This window comes from Drosophila miranda, chromosome 3 (assembly GCF_003369915.1).
Source record: "Drosophila miranda strain MSH22 chromosome 3, D.miranda_PacBio2.1, whole genome shotgun sequence".
Taxonomy (NCBI): Eukaryota; Metazoa; Arthropoda; class Insecta; order Diptera; family Drosophilidae; genus Drosophila; species Drosophila miranda.
In genome coordinates this window covers 4,566,659-4,590,010 of record NC_046676.1, presented here as the reverse complement: position 1 = coordinate 4,590,010, position 23,352 = coordinate 4,566,659, and the positions used below count along the sequence as shown (strand labels likewise).

Here is a 23,352-nt window from a genome sequence, read left to right as displayed (position 1 = left end):
CAAGTTGAAGTCACCAAGAGCTATCATGTGATATTTATCTGATAGCGAAGAAACAGCGGTTAAAGCGGACAAGTGCTGCTCGTAAATTGAGATATCCGAAGAAAGTAAATTTACGAGCAAGTAATGAATGGTTGTTGTTTAACCTGGACTGTGAAGTTTGAGTCCACTGTAATCAGAACCGCTATAGTACGTCGGGACGAATGATCATTTCTAAAAATTGTACACCGACCTGAAAACACTTCGGAACCAAGATTGTCCGGGATTAACCAGATCTCGGTTAACACAACAACATGGGATGCAAATGTAACACTATCTCGAAAAAGGATGTCGAGATTACTACGTAAGCCTCTACAATTTTAGTAAGTTAATAAGAGGGAAGGTAGTTTGGATGGGATGATGTAGATGTTGGATTGATTTGGGAGATTTATGGGGGGCCTATTCTTCTTCATAGCCTTAAACTCTTTCACTACTAAATGGTGCGGCCCAAATTTGGCAGGAAAAAAGGGGTCAAATTGAGTTGGGGAGACATAGGCAAAATCCAATAAAAGCAAGTATTTAAAATAAACCAGTCAAGTAGAAAATAGGTTAATAAATTGGATAAAATTATGTGGGCAGGGCTGAAAGATCTATCTAGCTAGTAATATTCGGCGGAATATCGAAAACGAGGAATATGTATAATAGAACTTGAATACGTCAGTATATTTACGGCATATTTTTAAAATGAGGCGGTATTCTTTGGTATATTTCCGAGGGTCGGACGGTATATTTTCTCGATGAGTCCGCGGTCACACTGCTTCCCCGAGTTAAACGTGTCGTTAGAGCGCTATTTTGTACGCAATTTTTTTTAAAACAAAGCTGGCGAAAAGCGTGCGCTAATTTGAATAAAAAGTGTTTTTTGTCAATCGGTATTTTAGGGGTTTGGAAAACATATGCAAATTCCGAGATTTTTCAGTTTCTTTGCGTTTTGTAAAGAAAAAATTCGTTAATCTTTCGTACCAAATTTGTGATTAGCTCTCGCCGGAACGTTAAAAGTAATTAAATTAAATATGAAATAATTAGATAAGAATCGGTTAGCAGTGCCAAAAACATCAAACTTTTATTCCGTTTCCAGCGTACATATGTACATACATACATAATTGTACGTATTCTTTGTGTCCGCATTTGTGTGCGTGTGTGTGTGTGTTGTAACGTTTGTTTACTCCGACCTCCGACCGCCCCACATTTTCTGGTGAACTTGTGCCGTTGTTTGGTGGTGCTGTTGTCCATTGCCATACTCGTACTTCCCCCAGAGTTTGTGGTGCTGGGAAAAAATCGAAACTCAGGCACAGTGAAACTCCAACGACCCTCAGCTGGCAGCTCTCCAGACAGCTCTCAAACAGCCTGCGATAATAACACTCCACCAAAGTCTCCAATGTGTTGTGCAATTGTATACAATCAGTAGTACCGACTCGTGCAGCATTTGGCATTAAAGCTCTTGACGTGAAATTAAAATTCAGAGGCACAGAGCCGTATTTGACACGCGCCGAACACAATTACGTTCCACTGTGCAGCAAAAGCAGAGGGGAAAATTCATAAAACATCGGCAAGCGGAATCATCGACGCAAAGAGAAACGAAAAAAAGCCGAGAGCAAGGGGAGAGAGCGAGCTCATTCGGTTTATTAAAAGACTCACCTGCACCGTCCCTCACCAGAACGGCGTACACCCAAAATATCGTCCAGCTCGCAATGTAAACAGTTTAAATGAGGATAGCACAGAGTTTTAATAAAATGGTTGTAATCTAACTAATAACCCCACGATTCCAGAAGAGCTTCCGCCATCAATACCGCTTGAAAAAGCGCTCAGGTAAGAAGCGTTGTACATTTTTAATGTTTATTGACCTGGTTGCTGGTTTATTGAGCAGTATTTCCATATTTGCAAAGCACAAATGCGTAATTGCCGGGTCTTATGGTCTCTGATAAATAAGTTCATATTTCGTTTGCCTTGCTTTTTACTTTGAGGCCCCATGAGTTAACAATAATTCATTTATTTATTTATCTTTAAGAAATGTCTACGTCTATGAGTGTGATCGAGTGTGTAGTCTATTTATATGTCAACAAAGTGTATATTTAAAATCAGTTGGGCACGTCTGCTGAAATCATTTTATATTGATTGGGAGAGCCCCACACTCTCTATATGTAATACGTTATTTTATGTATTTTATTTATGCTGAGAGCTGCACTGCGGGTACGTGGAACTGACTCAACAGACTCCGATAAGGCAAATTGTCAGCACTTTCGTACCTTGGCCATAAATATATACTAAACATAAGATGTAAGCACTTGTAAGTTAAAGAATATTGATACCTTATCGCTGGGCAGATAGCAGAAGAACAGCTTCATAGTTTCTGCCACGGTTCCTCCATTATCCTCCGTGGTTTAATTTACAAAAGCCGAAAGAGTGTTGGAGGCAAAAAGCGAAAGCAATGATGCTGTTGGTAGGCTTTTAGCGGCCGTAGCACAGTTTCGGGATTTTTCGCTTTTACCAATTCCACTCCCTGCGATACGAAACATACACACGCGCCGCCATTTTGCTCTACCACTCATTTCGGTTTTATTGCCTGTGCCCGTTCCTTCGCCTTTGCCTTTGCCTCCCCCCAGTCCATCCACTCATGCATGGGGAGAGTGCCGCCCATGGGTTGGACATGGGCGTGGGACAGACACTTTTTGGGCTTCGATTTTTGGTTTTTTCCCGTCGCTTTATGGCTCTGCAAATTTGATTTAGTGTAATCGAAAACCATTCTCTTGTCTGCCGTCCTTGAGCTCTCGATTTTGTGCATTTGGAAGTCGTAATGTGCTTAGAGTTGGCAAAAAACATACATATGTGTGTGTGTATGTGAGTCTACGAAGCCATTGACCTCAAACTGCTACACACAGAATGTGTGTAAACACTACAAGTAGAAGCAAAATCGAATGCCATCCCACATCCCACCCGTCCATCGCGTCGGTGCGGCAGTAGCGATTCTAACGAACCAGTAAAACCACTGTCGGAAGCAGCTGATGGAACCGGTAAGGCCTTTGTGCATTTAATTTTATTCTGAAATGTTGTTTTTCCTTATTTATTTGTCTGTCTGACAATGTGTGTCAGCAGCGAATGTTAAAGAGCAAACAGCTGATTGCGTGCAAATCGAGCAAAAAATCGAGACCCAAGAACCGGTTTCCACCTGTCGCCTGTGGAGAGGGAACTTAGGGCACAAATTGTGCTAATTATAGCTAATAGCGATAATCATTATAAACACACGCAGATTACGAGAACGAGAAGGAGGGCAATTGATTCTATCAATTACCGAAAGGTGCACACATTAAGGATGATCTATGTATTAATGTATGTTTTCGGATCTGTCCACAGAAAGAGTTCTATAGTTTAATCATTCAATCATGTGAACAAGCAAAATAGTTACTGTTGGGGGTTTAAGGCGAACAACATTTAATTAGCTTGGTTTATCTTATCTAATGCGTCCGTCCCTCATCTTCTCATTACGTGTGGACATTTTCAAATATTGGATTAGCTCAATTCTAGTTCACATCATTCGAGGATTGCTATTGTTTACTAAATTGCTAAATCAGTTCCATTTGGTACAGTGGGTACATTTTCATATGGAATGCAGCAACTGATTGCAGTTCCATTTGCAATATTCATTTCGTAGATTATCGCGTGCCTCCGTTCGTAACCTTCAAACTTTGTGCTTCATGCAATTTTGGCATTAATCTTTTGCGGTGGAACGAACCTTCAACTTGGCTTAGCTCTGAAACCATAACCATAAATTTCGTTCATTAAAAAAATGATGAATAACCAACACTTAATGGCAAGCATGCGAACCATGCACTACATAAATAACACATTGTTATCAAACCATTAGTGTTGCCATTGGTGTGCAACAAAGTTCAAAGCTTTGAATGTATTTATTTTGTTTAATCGAGCTACAACGTAAGGAACATTACTATGCACTCCATACGGAGAAGGGTAGGGTAGGGGAGGGGAGGGTTGTTCATGAGAGCTGAAGACATGCCGTGGAATTTAATGATCTCAGCTTGGTAAATTTCCATTGCGTCACGGGAACGCAACCAAACAAAACAGAAGAGCAAGGGAGAGAAGTGAGAATACAAAGTGTTGGTGGCTGGGTAGGGAAGGGAAGGGGATGAGACACTTTGGAACTGTAAACTCCAAGCAGGAAAGGGAGAAGAGAACGAGAAATAGAGTGAGTGCGAGATGGCACGAGAGATGGAAGGGAACAAAGACTGAAGGAGAATGAAGAGATGGGCAAGGAAACCTCTCCGTCATTCGAAGTTCGAATTTCGAGCGCGCAACAACACCACTGAAGAATATTAGATCGAAGTGCAACAGGAAATGCAAGCCCCAACATGAGTCGTTCTTAATTGATTATTACTGTGCTGTGTGCTCGATTGTTTTTTGTTGATTTGTTTATGGAAGCCGGGTGGGAGGCGAACGTAGAGCGAGCACAAACAAACGAACGAAACGAATTTATCGCCAGCGGATACATTTGCCGGGTAAGTGGAGTGGCAATTAAGAGCCGCACAACGAAACGATTCGTTCATTCCGAGCTGTCACATGAGCAGCGGCCCTAGCGTTTGCCACAAAACATGGCAAAAACAAACGAACACGCACAAGCGCCAATCCCCTCCGCAGACTGTGTGACGACGCGACAGATTTCACTTTGGGAAACTTGCCGCTTGCCGCTGGCCGCAGAGGAAAATTTGTGTATAATTACATCATATGCTCGTTCGGCGTGGACCTTGAACGGGACCTCCCGGGGAAAATGTCCTTCGTGGCCTATCTTGAGCTTGCGGCCAGGCATCGCATAAATCAAGCAATCAAAGTACATATATTTTAAAATGTAATGCTCCGGCCTTTGCTGTTCCATCGCAAAGTGGGACGAACTCGCTTCTAATTAATCTCAGAAATGGGCTGAAGTACTAATTTAATTATTGCTGGGCCAGAAATCATCGCTGAGATGAATTATTCATCCATTTTAATTCCAAATCTGATTCATGGAATTTTCTAGAACCGCCTGGCACGCGTGGCAAACTTTAAAGCACACCTTCTACCCACCAAAGTGTTATACGTTATACAAATGTATGTGTGAATGTGAATGTGTTCATGTGTGTGTGTTCGTCAAGTTTATTAGTTGATTTTCTAATTTGCATTTTTTGCACTTTGCATGGACGTGTGCACCCGTGTCAAGAGCAGGAATTAGAAAGCAAAAACACTTTCGGCCTTGAGGGGCTGCTGCTAACACGCACAGACCTTCAGAGGTCTGCTCCGTCCAGCGGAAAGTTGCCCTTTTCAAAACCCAACGAGAACAACGGAAAGATTGAGAGAGAACAACAGAGGCATTTGTCTTGGTCCGGTTTTTTCGTTTGTTTGTGAATTCCTTTCGGTGCCCAGGGGAACCGCATCCAATGCGATGAGACATGGCTGGGGAGGAGCTGACAAAAGAAAACTGCGTCTCAGACTTCGTTCAATAATTCGCTCTGCTGACAATGTGCACTATTCTTAGTTGCTAATTAGTTTACTGTTTTAAATTTCCTCTTGTGGATATGCATAAGGGGGATTAATGTCGAGAGCAGGCCCAACTTAACCATGAGGTAGAGAAAATTACAAGCTGAAGGGAAATCGGGAAATGTAATCATCCACATGCTCGCCAGGGGCCTTTCAGTTATTTCTTTTCCTTTTTTTGCTCGACCCACACTCAAAATAGAAAGAAATGACAAAATATCAACGGTAAATCTCATTTAGTATGCATGCCGTCCTCTCACACAGACAGAGCACACACACTCACACTGCACAGCAAAAGAGATATCCTAGAAGAGGAAAAAATCAATATGAAACAAACAAGGGTTTGCTGGCGCTTTTCTCGTTCCCGTTCCCATTTCGGTGTTCTTTTTTGCATTTTGTGACCGCAAAGTTAGTCAAGTTTAGGGCAAAAAGCATAAATAATCCTTTAGCTTGCACAAGCGCTACTAACGGTAAATGTTGCTTGTGCACACACGTGTTGTGTGCAGGGGGGGAGGGTGTGCAGCCGCCATTACAGCTTTTATATGCACTTGATAACTTTTTGTGGACGTCCGTTGACGGCGGCGCTGCTGCTGGCCCCAGCCCCGAGTCCTCGGCGGTGGCCTCTGAACAGTAAAAAACATGAAAGGATGCCGCAGGTGGGCCCGTGTGCATGGTGCGTCGTTTGCCACGCGGACACCTTTTCGTAACTTTTCTCTTCTTCGGCTTTGTCAACAAGGTTTTCAGTGACGTAAGCTGTCAAGCTGGAAAAAGGGGAGGACCCACAGCACTCTCAGCCCCACAGTATTACTAATGGTAATGTTGAAAATATTTCCAGCATATACATATATATGTATGTACATTTTGGCCATTATTAATAGTTTTCGACCTGGGGCTGAGAAGTTCAATTGTGCGGAATCAAGCATGCAGTCCCCTCTGACCGCAAGTGCCACAGAAACGGCTTTGGGGCCGATTGTGCACCCACCCACAATCCCATTGACAGCCGCAAAGAAAACGTAAATACCGCAACTCAATTAAAAGCTGACACCTACAATGCGAGCGTGGGAGCGACGGAGGGAGGGGGCTTATCGGTGCACAGCAAGGTGTTTGTGTGGGGTGAGGCAATCAAATCAAATCAGCCCACTCGGGAGAATCGGTATGCCTCGCCGCACCTTAAATTAATACACCTTGGCTCATATCATTGAGCATTGAGCATGGGAAAAAAGACAAAGAGGATAGAGCCGGCATCTCTCCTTGTCTCTGTCTCTGTCTCCTCATCTGATAACTTTGAGACTGCATCGAGGGCTCCTGATGTTGCATTTCAGATGCTCTCCTTGTCAAACTAAACAAACACTTTTGCAAGGTCGGAGCTGGGCGGCGGTTGGGTTGGGGAAAGCTTGTAGTCCATGGGAAAACTCAGCAACTCAATTCCGTTCAAGGTGAGTGGCTTGTCCCTGGTTCCAGCTGGCTCAATCAATTTGCTTGAGTCTTTCAATTAAAACATGAAGGCAACCAGTCAAACTTAATTAAATCAATTTCTTTGGTTCCCTTCGATGATGATGATGGTGATGGTGATGATGCTGATGGAAACAAACAATTGATAAGGCTGAATTGTACTTTCCTAAGCTACATATAGCTACAGGTAATGCGCCATTTCCTTCATGAATTCCCCGGCCTAAACCTAAGTTATAGAACCCCTCATATAGCAATCAGACGGAAAACCCACATTAACCACTTAGCTGGCCTAGGTCAGCATCAAATTAAACGTCCGCCAACAAAGAATTCATTATCATAATTGGCGGGGTATAAAAGTTATCGCCAAAAAACCAGGCTAGCTCTAAAATTACCTCACAATTAACGACTTGCTAGAATTTATGACCCCTTCCCCGTACGATGTGGGAAGTTTTTGGAGCTTTATCTTTAAAATTGCATAAAACAATTCGAGTACAAAGATCAGACGGATTGGAGGATCCCACTTAGAAGAGAAAAAATTTAACTATTCAAGAATTCAAGTTATACTTCCAGTGCCTTGTCTATGGTAATTCATTGTAAAATCGTATTTCTTATACATTTTGGGATTACGATTAATTAGTTGTTGAATAGATTTGGCCAATATTGTGTTCCCACAAATTAATTGGGGATGATCAAAGTTTACTAATACAAAAATATGTACATACCTTTCCTCAAGGTTGCCGCCGGACACTGTTCTCTTCTCTGCTTGTCTAACTAGAAAACCAATTACACTCAGCCGCATGATTGGCTTGATTTGGATGCATACATACATACATTTGTATGCTTGTACACAGACATATACATACATACGCAGATCTACGCACAGAATCTACGACGAGCCCATGCCAAAAGAGAGAACCGAAGGGAGCGCATCACAAAAGGCTGGCAAGTTGACAGACCCGACGCCAACGCGTGCTTATGTGTACCCAAATTCACACATACATATGTATGTATGCATGTACATATATGTACACAACTGTAACTGCACAGATGTATGTATATATAGAGAAAAAATGCTAAATACTATAAGCAGCGACGCGCTTTGATAAGAAATTTATTAGATTAAGGCGAACGATTGCCGCGATTACAGACACTCGGCAGCCTTGTCGCCGTTTCGTTCCATGTCATTCCGTTCCAATCCGTTCTGCTGTAGTGCTTTGTGCCCGTCTCAGGCCCACTTCTGTTCAGTCGTTCGGACGACGACGACGACACGACGGTCAATCCCGGGTCCAATTCCAATTCCAATTCCGATTACGACTCCGACTCCGAGTTGGGGAAAACACTGAAACTTTACAGAAACGCGGACCATACCGCTCAAGAAATGTGCTTGTTGTTTTTGTTGTTTTTGTTGGAGGCATCATCAGCATCATCATCATCATCGTAACATACAAGGTTTTATTTGTATTTTCTTTGTCTTGGCTTGGCCTCTTGTTGTGTTTTGTGTGTTGATATTAACTAAACAAGATGTGGGTCTTGAGTTTCAAGCATGATTTGCTCTACAAAGTGAAAGTGCTCCGTCAAAAGCAAGTGCATTTCGAAAGTGTGGCATACGAGCAGGCGCCAACGCAGAAGGCTGTGCTGGAAATGTGCAAAATGTTGAATTAACTGTGATTGTTTTTAGCGGAAAATGTAAGTTGTAGAAAGTAAATGTGTCGCATCGAAGCTGGAGGGATCCTGAAACCAAGAGGGGAGATCACGAGGCCGTATGACCGTATCGTTGCGGATAATACATGTGTATAATTGTAAAATCAGCTAGACACGGCTGATTCTCCTCCCCGAATAGCTCTATCCTTATCACATCTCCTGGCTTATCGCGCTTCACAATATAATATCACTTTCTGTCAATTATATTGTAAAGATAGGCCACCGGCAGGCACTTTTTGGCCATCAAATAGTACACTGGTACTTATACCTATCCCCCCAATAGTTCTGCCAAAAACACACAGATGTGCTCGTACACCGAGAGAAAAAGCCCCTAAAATCCCGTAGGTTTGCTCCAAGAGTGGATATTGTGAAAAGAAACATATCTTGACTATGAAAATATTTGCTATGTATGAATTGCATTGTTGAATATGCATATGTTTCCTTGTACTGTGTCGTGTTTTCGCCGAGTGTAGTTATACGATTGCAGCGTATACTAGTGATACGAATTTAATTTCCGATAAGGGATCGTTTCGATGTCTCGCCAAAGTCGGAAATCGGACGGTCCGCATTTTTAGCACAGAAAATCTCGGCAATCAAAAAACACGCCGTTTCTGTTTACGTTACTTTTCGTCCCGTCCCGTCCCGTCACGTCCCGTCTGCTCTGCTCTTCTGCGGTCTGTACTTGGCTGTTGTACGGGTATTTTAATCACTCTCCCCTATCGAGCGTTGAACTTGGCAGTCCGCAAAGCGGCCCCATTAAGTTGGTCAATGTGCAATAGCCAATGCAATGAATGGCTGCAGAACTGTGTCTAATCGTTCAAGCAAATACCATTTGGTGGCGGGATGTTCTACAGGAAGTGAAGTGCACTGAAAATTCAATCTAAATTATGCCGACTAAATGGAAAATTCCGCTCGAATTTCCAGAGATGGAAATTAAAGCAAAGAATGCTACGTATATTATTCCCGAAAACTAAATTTTAAATCGTTTTGAAACATTTTTACCATAGAAACGTGGGATAGGCAAGTACTATATTCAACGAAGAAACGGTAAGGTGTAAAGCTTCTACACGATACATAGGCTATACGTATGTGAGGCGTTTTCAAGGTACTTTCATATCTCTCAGAGCATCATCCGTGGCTGTGGCCGCCTCGGGAATTTGTCGCTGTCATGTGTCAAAATTAATGGAACACTCGAAACATGTATTTTGCATTGTTTGTCAATTCACGAGTTGGAGATTGCTTTATAAGACGAGAGTACTATACATGCAAATGTATTTGTCGTGGTGATTTGTGAGGATGATGATGCGGCGCCATTTGTGGAAATCTATTATGTCGTTCTCGCTTATTGCTCTCCTATTGAAAGCGATGCGATACTATGTTTAAGCATTGTGCTCCCTGAGCTCCGATTTAAGTCATTCATCGGACGAGTCTCGAGTCTCGACTAACTCTCTGTTCCCTCTCCTTGCAGCACCAGCATTGAAGGCTGCTAATCGAGAGCAGAGACCATCTGTCATCATCACGCGTTAACGAGGAACAGAAGAAACGGAAGAAACAGGAGAAGCAGCACCAGCAGCGACTCAGTTACATAATATTTTGGACATTACTCGTCATACGCCGCGTAAGCCGCATCCAGCCATCCAGCACTGAGAGAAACGCCGTCGATATGTTCGCCCGTCCGCCGCCGCACTGTGCGCCGCGCACTTGACACGCGTTAAACCCCCCACGTGGCCCGAGAGGAGTGGAGCAGTGCAGGAGCGGCACGTGCACCCACCTGCCACAGGAGCAGCAGCATCAGCATCAGAAGGAACACTAGAGCGTCATTCATACGCATTCCCCTTGTTTTTCTTATTTTTTGTTTGTTTCATTGGCACCGAAAAGCGTTGTTTGGTTTCCCCCAACAGAAACTGTAGTTACCGTACCGCATGAGGGTGCCAAGGCATAAACCGTTTACTGGCAGCCACAACTGCCGCAACAGCAACAGCAACAGCAACAGCAACAGCGACAGCACCAGCATCAGCATCGGGAGCAACCGCAACGTGCCACAGTTGCCATCAGTCATTGTTCAAAATATTCTCCGTTGGCCTGTGATAAACCCCCTAACGTTCTTAATGAATGACATTCGGTTCAAGTCATTTTATCGTGCCAGCAAAACGACATCTGCCGCAGCAGCAGCAGGAGGAGCCACAGCGTCGAAGTCGTGCGACAAGAGCCAGAACAGCAATCCCCGTACTTACAACAACAGCAGCAAATCGAACAAAGTGTTTCTCCACTACATTCCCCGCGATCCGCGCCTAAGAATCCTCCACCGAACCGCCGCCCTCAATAAACCCTTGAATCGCAGTCGCTACACCCTCAGCGAGCTGAATATAACTGAAGATCTGTGCAATTATGGTGAACTAATCGGCGGCAGTGATACCCGTGCTCGCAGTGTGGAAAAGGATCTAGTGCCAGTGAAAATCTCCGGGAAATACTAAAGTGTAGCGTTCTGTTGTATCTGTTGTACGCTTCTCGGTTCTCCTGTTGCCCGCGGGGCTGAGCATTCTGTGCGAGTGGCTTTGCAGGACAAAAGGTAAGAATGGGAACCCTTTAGGAAAGTCTCTTCGAAGCCAGCTAGCGAGGAGTCACTAATAGCTTTCCTGTTCATTTCCGTCCGTTTCGTGTACCCCATCGCTGCGGGATGGGGGACACACGCTGTATTCTATGTGCATACGAGTACGTCCGTCTAAAATTAGCCACCAACTGACTGGCACTCAAGCAAACCCCCAAAAGCCCACAAATTGAATTGAAAATACATATTATTATTTTTGTCGTTTTGTTTATTATTATTTTCGGGGATCAGCTGTTGTCTTCTGACGCACGCACACACACTCAGGCGAATGCGCCGTCTCTGCCAGCAGATCTCGCTCTCTCTTTCATCATCAGCTACGATACGAGCATTTCTCTGAGGTCAAGTTGAAGGCGATTATCGTATGGGATCGGATTGGATCCGTTGGGGAGAGATTCCGTTCGTCTGGGGTAAATGCCAAACGACCAAATGCCAGTTTGCGCGCGATTTTATAAGCGAAATGTATTCACCTACTACGAGTAGTTCTTGTTGTTGCTACCATTTTAGCCATTATAAGTATTGTGATCCCTCGAAGGAATGGAGGGAGGGAAAACACATTAGGTGGGGGGACAAAAGTGCATAGCATAGCGATACCAAATCCCCCGATATTCAATTAAGTTATTAATGCTGTTACCGTTTACTGTTCCCCAACCCAACAGCACCACGCACTGAAAGAAAACCGAAGGAAAGGAGAACTCATCTGAAAAAATCTATGCTGAAATCCAATGCAATTAAAACCGTGTTCAAATCCAATAATTGCTCTGTCTAGAAAGTGCAACATTTTTACAGATATTTTCTATTGTGGCCGCCAGAGCCAGCCTTCTTAGAACGGCATCCAGTTAATCCAAAACCTAAAAGCAAAACAAAAACAAAAACACTTAGCACTTATCAAGGCCCAATCATGGCCAAGCCCACAACGGCCTCCAGCGTGTCCAACGTCTCGAACAACAACAGCGCGGAGGCGGCCAACAACAACAGCCAGCAGAATGGGGGGGCCTATCAGGCACTGCCCGAGAGCCCGGTACCGGCCCCGGCCAACACTCCCCTAAACCGTGCCATCAAGCACGACCTGTTCCCGGAGGTGACGTTCTGCAATCTGTCGGCGGAGGAGCTGGCCGATGGGGCCGGGCACAGCCGCGTGGTGCGGACCAGCATCATAGCGATCGACGGCGAGGGGAACCTCACCTGCCTGATGAACAGTAGCCAGGTTAAGAAACGCAAGCGGCTGATATCGAACGAGTCGGGCGACTCGATAGACTCCGGCTCGACGGAGAAGAAGGCCCCGAAGATGCCCGACGGCGGCTACGGCTGGGTGGTGGTGTTCGCCTCCCTGGTGGTCTCCCTCATAGCGGATGGACTGTCCTTCTCCTTTGGCCTGATCAACGCGGAACTGCTCGAGTACTTCGGGCAGTCCACCTCGAAGACGGCCTGGATCTCGTCGCTGTTTTTCTCCGTTCCGCTGCTAATGGGGCCCATCTGGTCGAATCTGGTGGACAAGTACGGGTGCCGCAAGATGACCATCATTGGGGGGCTGGTGTCCGCCGTGGGGTTCGCCATGTCCTCCTTCTGCAACTCCATCGAGATGCTGATGGTGACGTTTGGTATTATTTCGGGCCTGGGACTAGGCATCGGCTACGTCACCGCCGTGGTGTCCATTGCCTTCTGGTTCGACAAGAAGCGGACCTTTGCCACCGGCATCGGAGCCTCGGGAACAGGTATTGGCACCTTTGTGTACGCCCGCCTCACCTCATACCTCATCGAGTCGTACGGGTGGCGCGGAGCCACCCTCATCCTGGGGGGCACCATGCTGAACGCCTGTGTCTGCGGCGCCCTGATGCGGGATCCCGACTGGCTGATCGAGGAGAACCGCCTGGAGAGCCGCTCGCAAAGCGTGACCACCTTCTCCAACTCGAGCGTGTGCCTGGAGGAGATCAAGAAGCTGCTGGACACGGGTATCACCAAGGAGGCCGTCCTGGACAGCCTTGTGACGAAGAACAACACGGAGGCCAACCAGCAAATCGACGATCCCCTGGACACGGGCCTCAAACGCTATCGCAGCGAGATCTTTCTGCCGACTTTCCTAAGCATCCATGAGCTGGACAGCATTTGTGAGGTGAAGAGCCTGAGTCGGCGTTCCCTCAGGCACAAGGAGGGGGTGGAAGCTCCGTCGCGGGAGAATCTGCTGTCCATGTCGTCGGGAGCGGGGGGATATCCTCCGTCGACGGCCATCATTGGCTCGCCGGACGATACACTCATGGGCGGAATAGCGCAGGAGGCCATGGAAGCGGCCAAGAAGAGCTATCTGGCCTCCATCGAGACCCTGTCGCCGTCGGAGAAGCGCTCGAGCCCCGTCGGGTCGATACGATCCTCTGACGAGGGCTACCTCACCCAGAAGCACGCCAGCTCTCGGTACTCGCTCAACGAAAATCTCTTCATGGCCAAGCACACGACGCCGTCGATCTCCAACCTGAAAGTGAATGGTCTGCGCCACAACTCGGTGGACATCCTCAGCGAGGATATGCACTGCTACTACAAGGACGAGACATTCGCCCTCCTGGATCACGGCCGCCGCCCCGGCCCCACTGTAATAGCCATGCCGGATCGCGAACAGCCAACGGCCAACAGTGAGGTGGCTCTGCGCCGCGCTCGCCTCGACAGCATCACGGGCATCCGCCGGCTGTCCAGGTCGAAGAAGCCCAGCCAGCACCGCTCGAATCTGCGCCGAAACATTTCGATACGCAACTCCAACTTCCTCAAGGACATGCGGATACACCGCAACTCCATACACTACCGCGGCGCCATGCTCAACACGCACCGGTACCGGCTGCGGGCCTCCTCCTGCCCCAACATCTACCGCAACTCGATGACCACCATCGCCAAGGAAGAAGAAGATGTGAGTAGATGTAGTAGATGCCTCCCTCCCTGGGTCTCCCTTATCAGGCGGGTCTTGGCTTGACAACAGCCCCAGCTGCTCAGTTGCTCAGCTGATCAACTGCTTATTGAGAGTTATCAGCGCTCACTCTCTCTACATTTGTACTACGTACATAATTGGACTGTATAAACATCGTATTACGCCTGATAAGGTGACCATTTGGGCTTCCGTGTAGGCAATTCGATTAACAAAAGGAAAACCCTAAAGAAAATCTGGCTCTTCTTCTGCTCCTTTATTCCCTTTCCACAGACCTGGTACGAAAGCTTTGTGGACACGATGAAGTCCATTTTTGATTTCTCAATGTTTCTCGACCTGAAGTTCGCCCTGTTCAACCTCTCGACACTGTTTCTGTTCATTTGGTGAGTACCCATGCACCTACGTGCACTCCGAAGCTACTGGTTACTGATCAGCGAAGGCCTCGGATGTGCGCACAGCGCGAAGGAAAACCTAAAGGAAAATGCTAAAATTAATACTCAGATGAACGCGCGCCGCCATAATTGTACAGTTGCCAGCAGATGTCGCAAACACTTTTGGCAGCTGTTCAAATTGTTGTTGTTACACAATGATTTTGTTATCCCCAGAGCTAAAAATGCTTCAATGAAATATGAATGGTGTGATCAACATTATCGATTAGATCCGCGGTGGGCGCGTTTCTGCTCAGATGTTCGGGTAAAGAATAGTACAAGAAACAACATGCATGTCGTGTGCATTGCTACTCGACTCCAGGTTGTTGTTGGACTGGCCTGCCCTCCGCTGTATTCGATGCATAATCGTGGTTTACCCTACTCCATATTCAGAGTGCTCCAAATGTAGGATCTCGATAAGGAGACTGGTTTAAATCGATTCCGACCGAACCAAACCTTTTTCTGATAACGAATAAAGGCACCCATCTAATCTCCACTCTGGGCACGTTCCGCAGGTTCATTATACCCTATCTGTATCTACCGGACTACATGAAGCAATATAACTACGAGGTGAATGTAAGTGCCGTTCTGATATCGGCAGTTGGCATCGCCCAAACGGTGGGCATGATAGGACTGGGCTATGTGGGCGACCAGCCCTGGATGAACATCAACATATGCTACTCCCTCTGCATGCTGGGTAAGTTGGAGCTGCTTCGATTAAGGGATCAAGAGTCCTTTCTTAATCAATCTACATTTCTTCACTGACAGTGTGCGGAGCCTCTGTGTTCTGCATGCCCATGCTAATGACCAGCTACAATGGACTGATGGCAATGTGCGTAATCTTCGGCTTTACGTTCGCCAGCTCGTTTTCGTTTACGCCCAGTATACTGGTCAGTATTGTGGATTTGGACGATTTCACGTGTGCCTACGGTCTGGTGCTGCTGGTGCAGGGTGTGGGCATGATCGCAGGCCCCCCAATAGCGGGTCTCATATACGAGTCCGTGGGAAGGTATGTAGTCGAATGAATTTGTAAAAAATGAATCCTCGACTTATTTGTTTAATTTGTCCAATTGGCATTCCATTGCCGCCGCCACAGATGGGACGACTCCTTCTACTATGCGGGCATATTTATAGCACTCTCCGGCGTCTGCTCGTATATGATCGAGTTCTGTGAGAAGAAAGCACCTAAGGAGAGTGATAGTGATGTCTCAGAGACTAAAAAAGCTCAACTTTTACACTAGATTCATAAATAGACATGAACCGAAGGCGGACTGGACCTGGAACAGAACCTAGACCTGGGCCTGGACCTGGACTGCTGAGAAGGTACTTCAAATCTGATAAGCTGTAGCCTAAAACAAAAGCATTAGCATTAAATGTTATCGAGTTTCTTATGTCAAATGGTCTTGCAGCCATAAAATCCGAGCAGAATTGTAACTGAAACTAAGCCTATTCGATAAGATTGTCTAGCATGTAAGCCCAATAATTGACTTGAGAAATAGTTGTAGCTATACACCATACCATACCTTGCGTACATACTATATAGATATATACACCTTATATATACATAAATCTTTAGCCGCACTAGGGCAACTACTAATCAGCAAGTTGTAATCCACATCTAGACAAAATGTTCAATTTTCAATCAATATCAATGCAGTGCATCACTGCCAGGTGCAAACGGGTCCCCCTCAATTGTCTTCTTTATAAAGGTAAAACTGAAAAATATACCTACATATTGCCTAGATTTAATGGCCTTAATTTTCGTACGAACGCCGTAAAGGAACACTCAATAAACAACAACCAATCTATACATAAGGAACGTATGCAATAACAAAGGACAAGCGACAATTTTTCGATCGACCTTTCGAACTCGTAGTTACTCGTAAGTCCTTGGCCGCATTTGTCTTTAAACTAACATTTAATCTTGAAGTCAATCAACAATAAACAGTACACACACACATCTATTGCAAGGCTCCAAAAAGATTTCAGCAAAGGAGCAATTAGGCATTAATATGAAACATTTTTGAATCCGAATAACCGCTCTTGCAGTGAGGAAACGTTTTTCTACCATTAGGATAGAATACCATTATTGAATGCTTGTAAAATTATAAAGCTCAACACAACACTAACGAGTGGAGTCTAGAAGGAAAGGTCTTGCTTGGAAATGCAGATGAATATAGAGTTCAAGTATTATTGAAAAATACATATTTATAGATATGGAGATATAAAGAAAACTCACCCGAGAAGCACACTGAAAGCTAGCTAGTTTTGTTCAAACCTAGGCACACTTCACACGTTAGAGAGTAATAGGCAGACCAGGACCTATACTGTAGCGTAGTTATTGTTGTTTTCGAACTCTAGCAAATATGTACATACACACACACACACATAACACATAAAACATAAGTAAATTGCAATTATAAAATATTTACAAGAAATAAACAATTATCTAATGATCCATATTAACGAAAATACATACAATTTTTGAAACGAAATCGCTTGAGTACTTAATGCATTAATGGGTTCTGCTCTCGAGATTCAGGCCAAGGTAAAGACCGGAGTTGGTGTGGTTTTTAAATATTTATTATGTATGTATATATTCATTATTCCGCATGGGAAGGGCTTTTGGGCAAATACAAATATTATAAATAATTTGATTTACGTTTACGGTTGTATAGTTCGTTTAAATCTTGAGTTTGTCTTTAATTTAATATATGTATGTATATTTAAACCTCGTAGAATACTAAATTGATCATTGAATCGCAGCGTTTACGTTTACGTTCACGTTCATCCCATTTTGATGTATCTATATCGTTTAAATAACTCCCTTTCAGCGCACAAGTTTTAGCATTTTCTGTTGTCGCTCGGTTCGTTTTTCTTTTCGTTTTAGCTTATGAATAGAGTGACACGGGTGTAGAGTGGATCCAATTGCACAATAAAATGTCGGAACAAAGCAAATGCGTTGAGAATTAAATATAAAAATATGCACATAATTATGTACATATGTAGGTATGTATGTGTGTAGATGGGGCAGGGCAGGGGCAGACACCAATTGCAAAATGGGGCGTGGCGCGGCGTTGCAGGGCAGCGACTGGATGGCTCGCTGAAAACAAATCACAATGAGAGAAGTTCACATATTTTCAGTTTGTCTATATATTACACAGCATTTTGTCCGGCACGACCTAGACCCCACCGGTGTATAACTATGCGTCTGATCTGTCCTTACACAAAGATAACTTGCAAACTAATTTTAATATAGTACACAAAAAATATACATAAAAAACATTTAGGTATACATATGTGTCTCGTTAAAGTTTATAAAATTTAGAAATCACGCACGACACGACACATTTACACATACACATACGAATGCTATATGTTATCTGTTTTGGTTTATTTTTCGATTCTCTCGTTTGGTATTTTGCATCTGTTTGTTCTTTAATTAAAACGTAGCTCAAGTGTAGTAGTTGTGGGATTGAATGATTTTAACATTACGCTTAGTGTGTTTTGTTTGCTATTTGATCTGCCTGTGGTTAGTTTGCTTTTGAAGTTAGAAAACAAGATATCTGTGTCTCAGCTAGTACCTTCTATTAGTTAGTCACTAGAGTAGCTTTTACAGAAGCGGTCTACGTCTATACCCAATGTTGCTGGCAGGCATCTGCCGCTTACTCCTAGCAGCAGCCACTGTTTGCAGCGCCAGCTGCTCCGCCAGACCCAGGCAGCGAGGGGTTTGTGGGTGAATGCTGTTGGCCGATTTTAATGCCGTTTGCCTGTAGAAAAGACGTGTGTCGAAGTGAGCCAAAGTGTATCAAAAAGCCAAAAGCCAAAAGCCGTGCATATTTACCTCATTGTTTATATCGAACACTCCCTCCTGTATCTTCTCGTAAATCTCTTTGGCGGTGTTGATGAAGGCCTCCTCCACGTTGGCCGCTGTGCGCGCTGATGTCTCCATGAAGACCAGTCCATGCTCACGGGCAAATGCCTCGCCCTCCTCCTTTTTCACCTCACGCCTCGAGTCCAGATCGCTCTTGTTGCCAATGAGCATGATCACCATGTTTGAGTTCGAGTGCTGGCGCGCGTCCTCCAGCCATGTGGTCAGATGGTTGAAGGTCTCACGCCTTGTGATGTCGTACACCAGTAAGGCCCCAGCAGCACCACGATAATACGAGCGGGTGATTGATCTGTTGAATGCAAAAATTGATGTCCCATCACATTGCATAACGAATACTGATTATTGTTTTTTGCTCTCCCACCTAAAAGCCTCTTGGCCTGCTGTGTCCCAGATTTGCAGCTTGATCTGTTTGCCATCAATCGTGATCATGCGTGCTCCAAACTCCACGCCAATTGTCAGATCGTGCACCGGCTGAAAGCGCTTGTCCGTGAACTGCAGCAGCAGACATGATTTTCCGACGCCTGAGAAAACAGAGAAAAGTTAATTGGCAAATAGGGAAAGTTTTTCGTCTGTCAAATCGAATGCGATTCGTAATTAGTCTTTAAGTTGGTGTTTTCCACATATTTCTATACTGAAGGAGATTAGAGACTGCCTCTGGAGCCTACACTTCCGCACTGCAGGAGAATAACCGACAGCAGCTGGTAGATATCCTGAAATGTGTAATCCACACTGATAAGCGAATGGTAGGCAGCCCTGTGGGGCGGGGAGCACCCGACTCATTGGAAAAATCTCTCAACCAGTGGGGGTTGTTGGTTGAGTCAGCAGCAGGGTTTTCAGCGTGTGGGCTGTAGCCGGCCCCCTCTGCTACAACCACCGCACACTGTTAACTTCGTGCACAGTGAACGCCCGCCCGCCTGTATGCGTTGTTATGGTTTTATTGATTTTTCCTTTTGCTGCCCGACTCCTTGTCCGTTTTCATATGGCAGCTGGTGCTGGACAGCGGATGCCAATTCAGATCTTGCCTTACACAATCTTGGGAGCTTGACCCCGAGCACACTGCGCAGTTGACCGTTTTGTGAGACTACCTTTGTTTTGTTGTTGAATTAATTGCCACACAATTTTGTGCAAATGGCAAATTTTTCCACTATATGGGAGGATATTTATAGCGCTGTCCAACTCACCAGTATCGCCAATGATAATGTATTTGAACAAGTATGCGTAGGACATGGTTGCAGCTGGTTGGTTTAGATCACACTTCTTGAAACTATGATCTCGTAATTTTACAATTAATACGCAATTCTTGTAAGTTCTGTTCGTATTTATGATGACGGATGATAGTGCTGCGAAACCATCGAGGCACTATCGATACTGTGGCCGATGTTTTTGCACCTCTAACTGAAGTAGTTCATAAATGATCTGAACAAGTTCCCCTTGCAAGGTGTGTGAGCTAGAGAAGGAGGTCATTAAACAAATGCCATCCAAATGTCACAAAAAAAAAACGATTTAGAACAAAATCTAACGAACTTAAACCAAATTCACTGAATAAAAACAAGTTTTCCAACTTTTGTTCACCAAAATTCTATTCAGCTCAGTAAATCAGAGGAGGCAATCAACTATATCGATACCCAAGAAGTATATCGCTGCCTTTCCCATCCCTATATGTATGTATGTGAATTTTATCAGAAATTTTCTCGCACAAAGGTGTTTTTAAATTGAAATTAATTGCTGCGCGATGTGTAAACAGAAGTCCACTTAAATTGTAAAGCCTAGAGCACAAAGCTAGGCTAGCCCCACAACTGAAGCGATTTGGGAACGAGTTTTGTTTCGGGATCAAACTTACTTTTTGTGGTCTGCCACAGATTTTCTCGTCTCAGGCGTAGGCAAAGGCGTTGTGGATCATCGCGGTTCGAAGGAAGGTGAAACATGAAGATGGCTGACGGCTCGACAATATTGCGTAGGAACCGACCTGGTACAACATCAAAGGTGAGCTCCCGTTGACAAATACTAAAACCTGTGCGTTTACAACGCTGTCGCTTTCACTCAGGACTTCTGTCGCTGGCCCGATGAGCCTCTGGAGGAGATGGACAGCACGCTGGCTGTGCAGCAGTTCATACAGCAACTGATCAAGCGTGATCCGAGCAATGTCGAGCTTATATTGACCATGCCAGAGGCCCAGGATGAGGGGGTGTGGAAGTACGAGCACTTGCGACAATTTTGCATGGAATTGAACGGCCTGGCTGTGCGCTTGCAGAAGGAATGCTCGCCGTCGACTTGCACACAGATGACGGCAACCGATCAGTGGATATTCTTGTGTGCGGCCCACAAGACGCCAAAGGAGTGTCCAGCAATTGATTACACTCGTCACACACTGGACGGAGCTGCCTGTCTGCTCAACAGCAACAAATATTTCCCAAGCAGGTAGGCGTAAACATGCTCATGAGAACACATGAACTAAATGGCTAATCAACTGTCTTCCACAGAGTTTCCATAAAGGAGTCGTCGGTGACCAAGCTGGGGTCGGTGTGTCGGCGCGTTTACCGCATCTTCTCTCATGCTTTCTTTCACCATCGTCGCATTTTCGACGAGTTCGAAACAGAAACGTATCTATGCCACCGATTTACGCATTTCGTCACAAAATACAATCTAATGTCGAAGGAGAATCTGATCGTGCCCATCAGCGACGGAGAAAACGCTGCACCAGGCGAGAGCGAGGCTTAGGTAGCAATCCAGTCATTCTCATATAAAAACACTCACGCGTAGGCGCGCTCATACACACACATTTATTTATATTAACTAATAGCTTGAGCATTTTTTTTTGCTCACCCCGACAGAGCGGATCGGATTCAACTCAAAGGCAAATGCAAATCTTGTATGTAGTTTAAACGTCAAATATATAAAGCCACTCTACATAACGATAACTAAGTAATAAAGGCAAAACAACCAGATGATAACAGGCCCCCTCCCCACTCCAACCCGCCAGCCACACCTGATCTTAAGTCCGCAATTATTCCGTAAAATTATATTACGACTATGTTTAAAATCTTAATTTAAATAAATTATGTGTAGTAATTCTTGTGGCCGAACCAAGACCAAAACACCCTTCAACTCCTTCAATTCCTCTCGACAACATGCAGCCAAAACACACACAACAATGCTTTACGTGACTACGAACGTGAACTTTACTATACGAAAAAATTACCATATATACATACATACAACAAGAAAATTGCAATAAAAGAACGTACATACACACAACAAAATGAAAATGATAACAATATTCAACCACTCTCAGACTATATTGACCTCGAACATGGGCTGCTGTTTCACGATGCGATCAAAGCTCATGCGCGACAAGTCCAGAGTGGTGAGCCTGCCCTCCAGGATCAGCTCAGAGATGGCTCGTCCAACCGCAGGCGTCTGTTGAATGCCATGGCCACTGAAGCCAGCAGCTATGAAGAGGTTGCTGTAATGTGGATGCCTGCCTATGATGCCATTGGCATCGAACGTATTGTGCTCGTAGTAGCCGGCCCAGCTGCTCTGCACCTTGACGGCCTCAAAGCACGGCACACGGTTTGCCAAGGTGGGCCAGATGTCCGTGTCAAAGTAGCCATGATCCACATCCAAGGTATCACAGTCCGGCTCCTCATCATCACAAGGACTGCGGCCGCAGAGGAAGTTGCCGCCCAAGCCATCCCGTCGGAAGTATGTCCCGTCCGGATCTACGGTCAGCGGCGTTGCCAAGCCAGGACCATTGTCGCCCTGCGTGCTGAACACATAGACATACCGCTTTCGCGGCTCCACCGGCAGAGGCACGCGCAGCGATGCCTCCTTCGCCTGGGCGCTGCCAATATTTGCCAGGCTAGCCACCTGGCCCGAGTGTGCTCCCGCCGCTAGTACGCAGGTGTTGAACTTCACAGTATGCTGAGTACCATCGCCAGCATCAACCACTGCTCCTGACAAAGCCCCAGCTGCATTCCACTCGAAGCCCACCACTTCCCCGTTGGCGAACTTGGCGCCAAAGGAACGCGCCTGTTTCTTGAATCCCATCAGCAGCGCCCAGGGATCAAACCATCCCTCCTTGTCAATGCCGTAGCAGCCCAGTTCAATTTTGTCCGTGCACAGCCAGGGAAATTGCTTCCGCAGGGCCTTCGGGCCGAGCAGTTTGTTCCGGGCCCCCAATTCGTTCTGCAGCTTGGAGTTCCGGGTGAGGATCTCTGCTCCTTGGGAGGTGGCCATGATCAGGTAGCCGTGCGGCTGGAAACAGAGATCGACGTCACCCAAATGCTTTTGGCTGTTCATAATGAAGTCGTGGCCGTAAAGTCCCATTTGTATGTTTTCTGCCAGGGAGAACTGCTGCCGTACTCCGCCCACCGAGAGCACAGTAGAAGCCTTCGAGTACTGAGTAAGGAATGGTTGGAAGTCAGTGATCTAGATCTAGCCAAGCCTCAAGACTCCCTACTCACACCATGATCGCGCTCCACCACCAGCACATTGAGCTTCTTCCCCCGCTGCCGTGTCTTGGACGTGAGCCAAAAAGCCGAGGAGGCTCCCATGCCGCCGCCACCAATGATCAGGACATCACAGCTGCTGGGCAGAGCATCGCCGTAAGCCTTGCTGCACAGACAGCGGAACTTCTGCAAGCTACCCACCGCTCGCAGAACTCGTCCAAGTGGAAGCATTTTTCACACTAGCCGACGGTGGCGCCCGTCGCCTGTCCGCGTGTGTCGCATCTCCATAAGAGCTGATAAGCGGCATTGAATCCCATCAGATTAGATTTGTGCAGTTTTTCGTAAATTTTTTGTGTGAGACGAGT

General features: G+C 45.6%; 4 protein-coding genes across 9 annotated transcripts; 2 read left to right on the top strand and 2 right to left on the bottom strand.

Moving 5' to 3' along the window:
* Positions 1-787: 787 nt before the first annotated feature.
* On the top strand, positions 788-17,142 carry LOC108158761 (monocarboxylate transporter 14). 4 transcript variants are annotated; one of them, XM_033391740.1, is made up of 7 exons: positions 788-1,842; positions 10,175-11,275; positions 11,971-14,204; positions 14,451-14,602; positions 15,163-15,344; positions 15,416-15,656; positions 15,744-17,142. In XM_033391740.1, exons 3-7 carry the CDS (start codon positions 12,213-12,215, stop codon positions 15,886-15,888), a joined length of 2,712 nt encoding a protein of 903 aa, XP_033247631.1. In that variant the 5' UTR covers positions 788-1,842; positions 10,175-11,275; positions 11,971-12,212; the 3' UTR covers positions 15,889-17,142. The 4 variants fall into 4 exon arrangements, with proteins under 4 accessions (XP_033247631.1, XP_033247634.1, XP_033247633.1 ...); XM_033391743.1 differs by having other exon boundaries at positions 789-1,842; positions 14,493-14,602; XM_033391742.1 differs by lacking the exon at positions 788-1,842 and adding an exon at positions 4,335-4,544.
* A 168-nt stretch (positions 17,143-17,310) lies between these two features.
* Positions 17,311-19,891, bottom strand: LOC108158759 (ras-related protein Rab-2A). Of its 3 annotated transcripts, none has more exons than XR_001775273.2 (5): positions 19,721-19,891; positions 18,901-19,060; positions 18,492-18,828; positions 18,232-18,417; positions 17,311-17,750 (listed from the first exon to the last, which is right to left on the bottom strand). XR_001775273.2 is itself a non-coding variant. In XM_017291373.2 (4 exons), the coding sequence occupies exons 1-4, from the start codon at positions 19,764-19,766 to the stop codon at positions 18,319-18,321; spliced, it is 642 nt and encodes a 213-aa protein (XP_017146862.1). In that variant the 5' UTR covers positions 19,767-19,891; the 3' UTR covers positions 17,520-18,318. The 3 variants fall into 3 exon arrangements, 1 of the variants encoding a protein (XP_017146862.1); XR_001775272.2 differs by having other exon boundaries at positions 17,489-17,750; positions 17,808-18,417; XM_017291373.2 differs by having other exon boundaries at positions 17,520-18,417.
* A 295-nt stretch (positions 19,892-20,186) lies between these two features.
* Positions 20,187-21,691, top strand: LOC108158758 (MOB kinase activator-like 4). The gene is made up of 3 exons (XM_017291371.2): positions 20,187-20,522; positions 20,584-20,957; positions 21,020-21,691. The coding sequence occupies exons 1-3, from the start codon at positions 20,463-20,465 to the stop codon at positions 21,255-21,257; spliced, it is 672 nt and encodes a 223-aa protein (XP_017146860.1). The 5' UTR covers positions 20,187-20,462; the 3' UTR covers positions 21,258-21,691.
* Positions 21,027-23,237, bottom strand: LOC108158755 (FAD-dependent oxidoreductase domain-containing protein 1). The gene is made up of 2 exons (XM_017291367.2): positions 23,003-23,237; positions 21,027-22,937 (listed from the first exon to the last, which is right to left on the bottom strand). Exons 1-2 carry the CDS (start codon positions 23,216-23,218, stop codon positions 21,828-21,830), a joined length of 1,326 nt encoding a protein of 441 aa, XP_017146856.1. The 5' UTR covers positions 23,219-23,237; the 3' UTR covers positions 21,027-21,827.
* Positions 23,238-23,352: the final 115 nt, after the last annotated feature.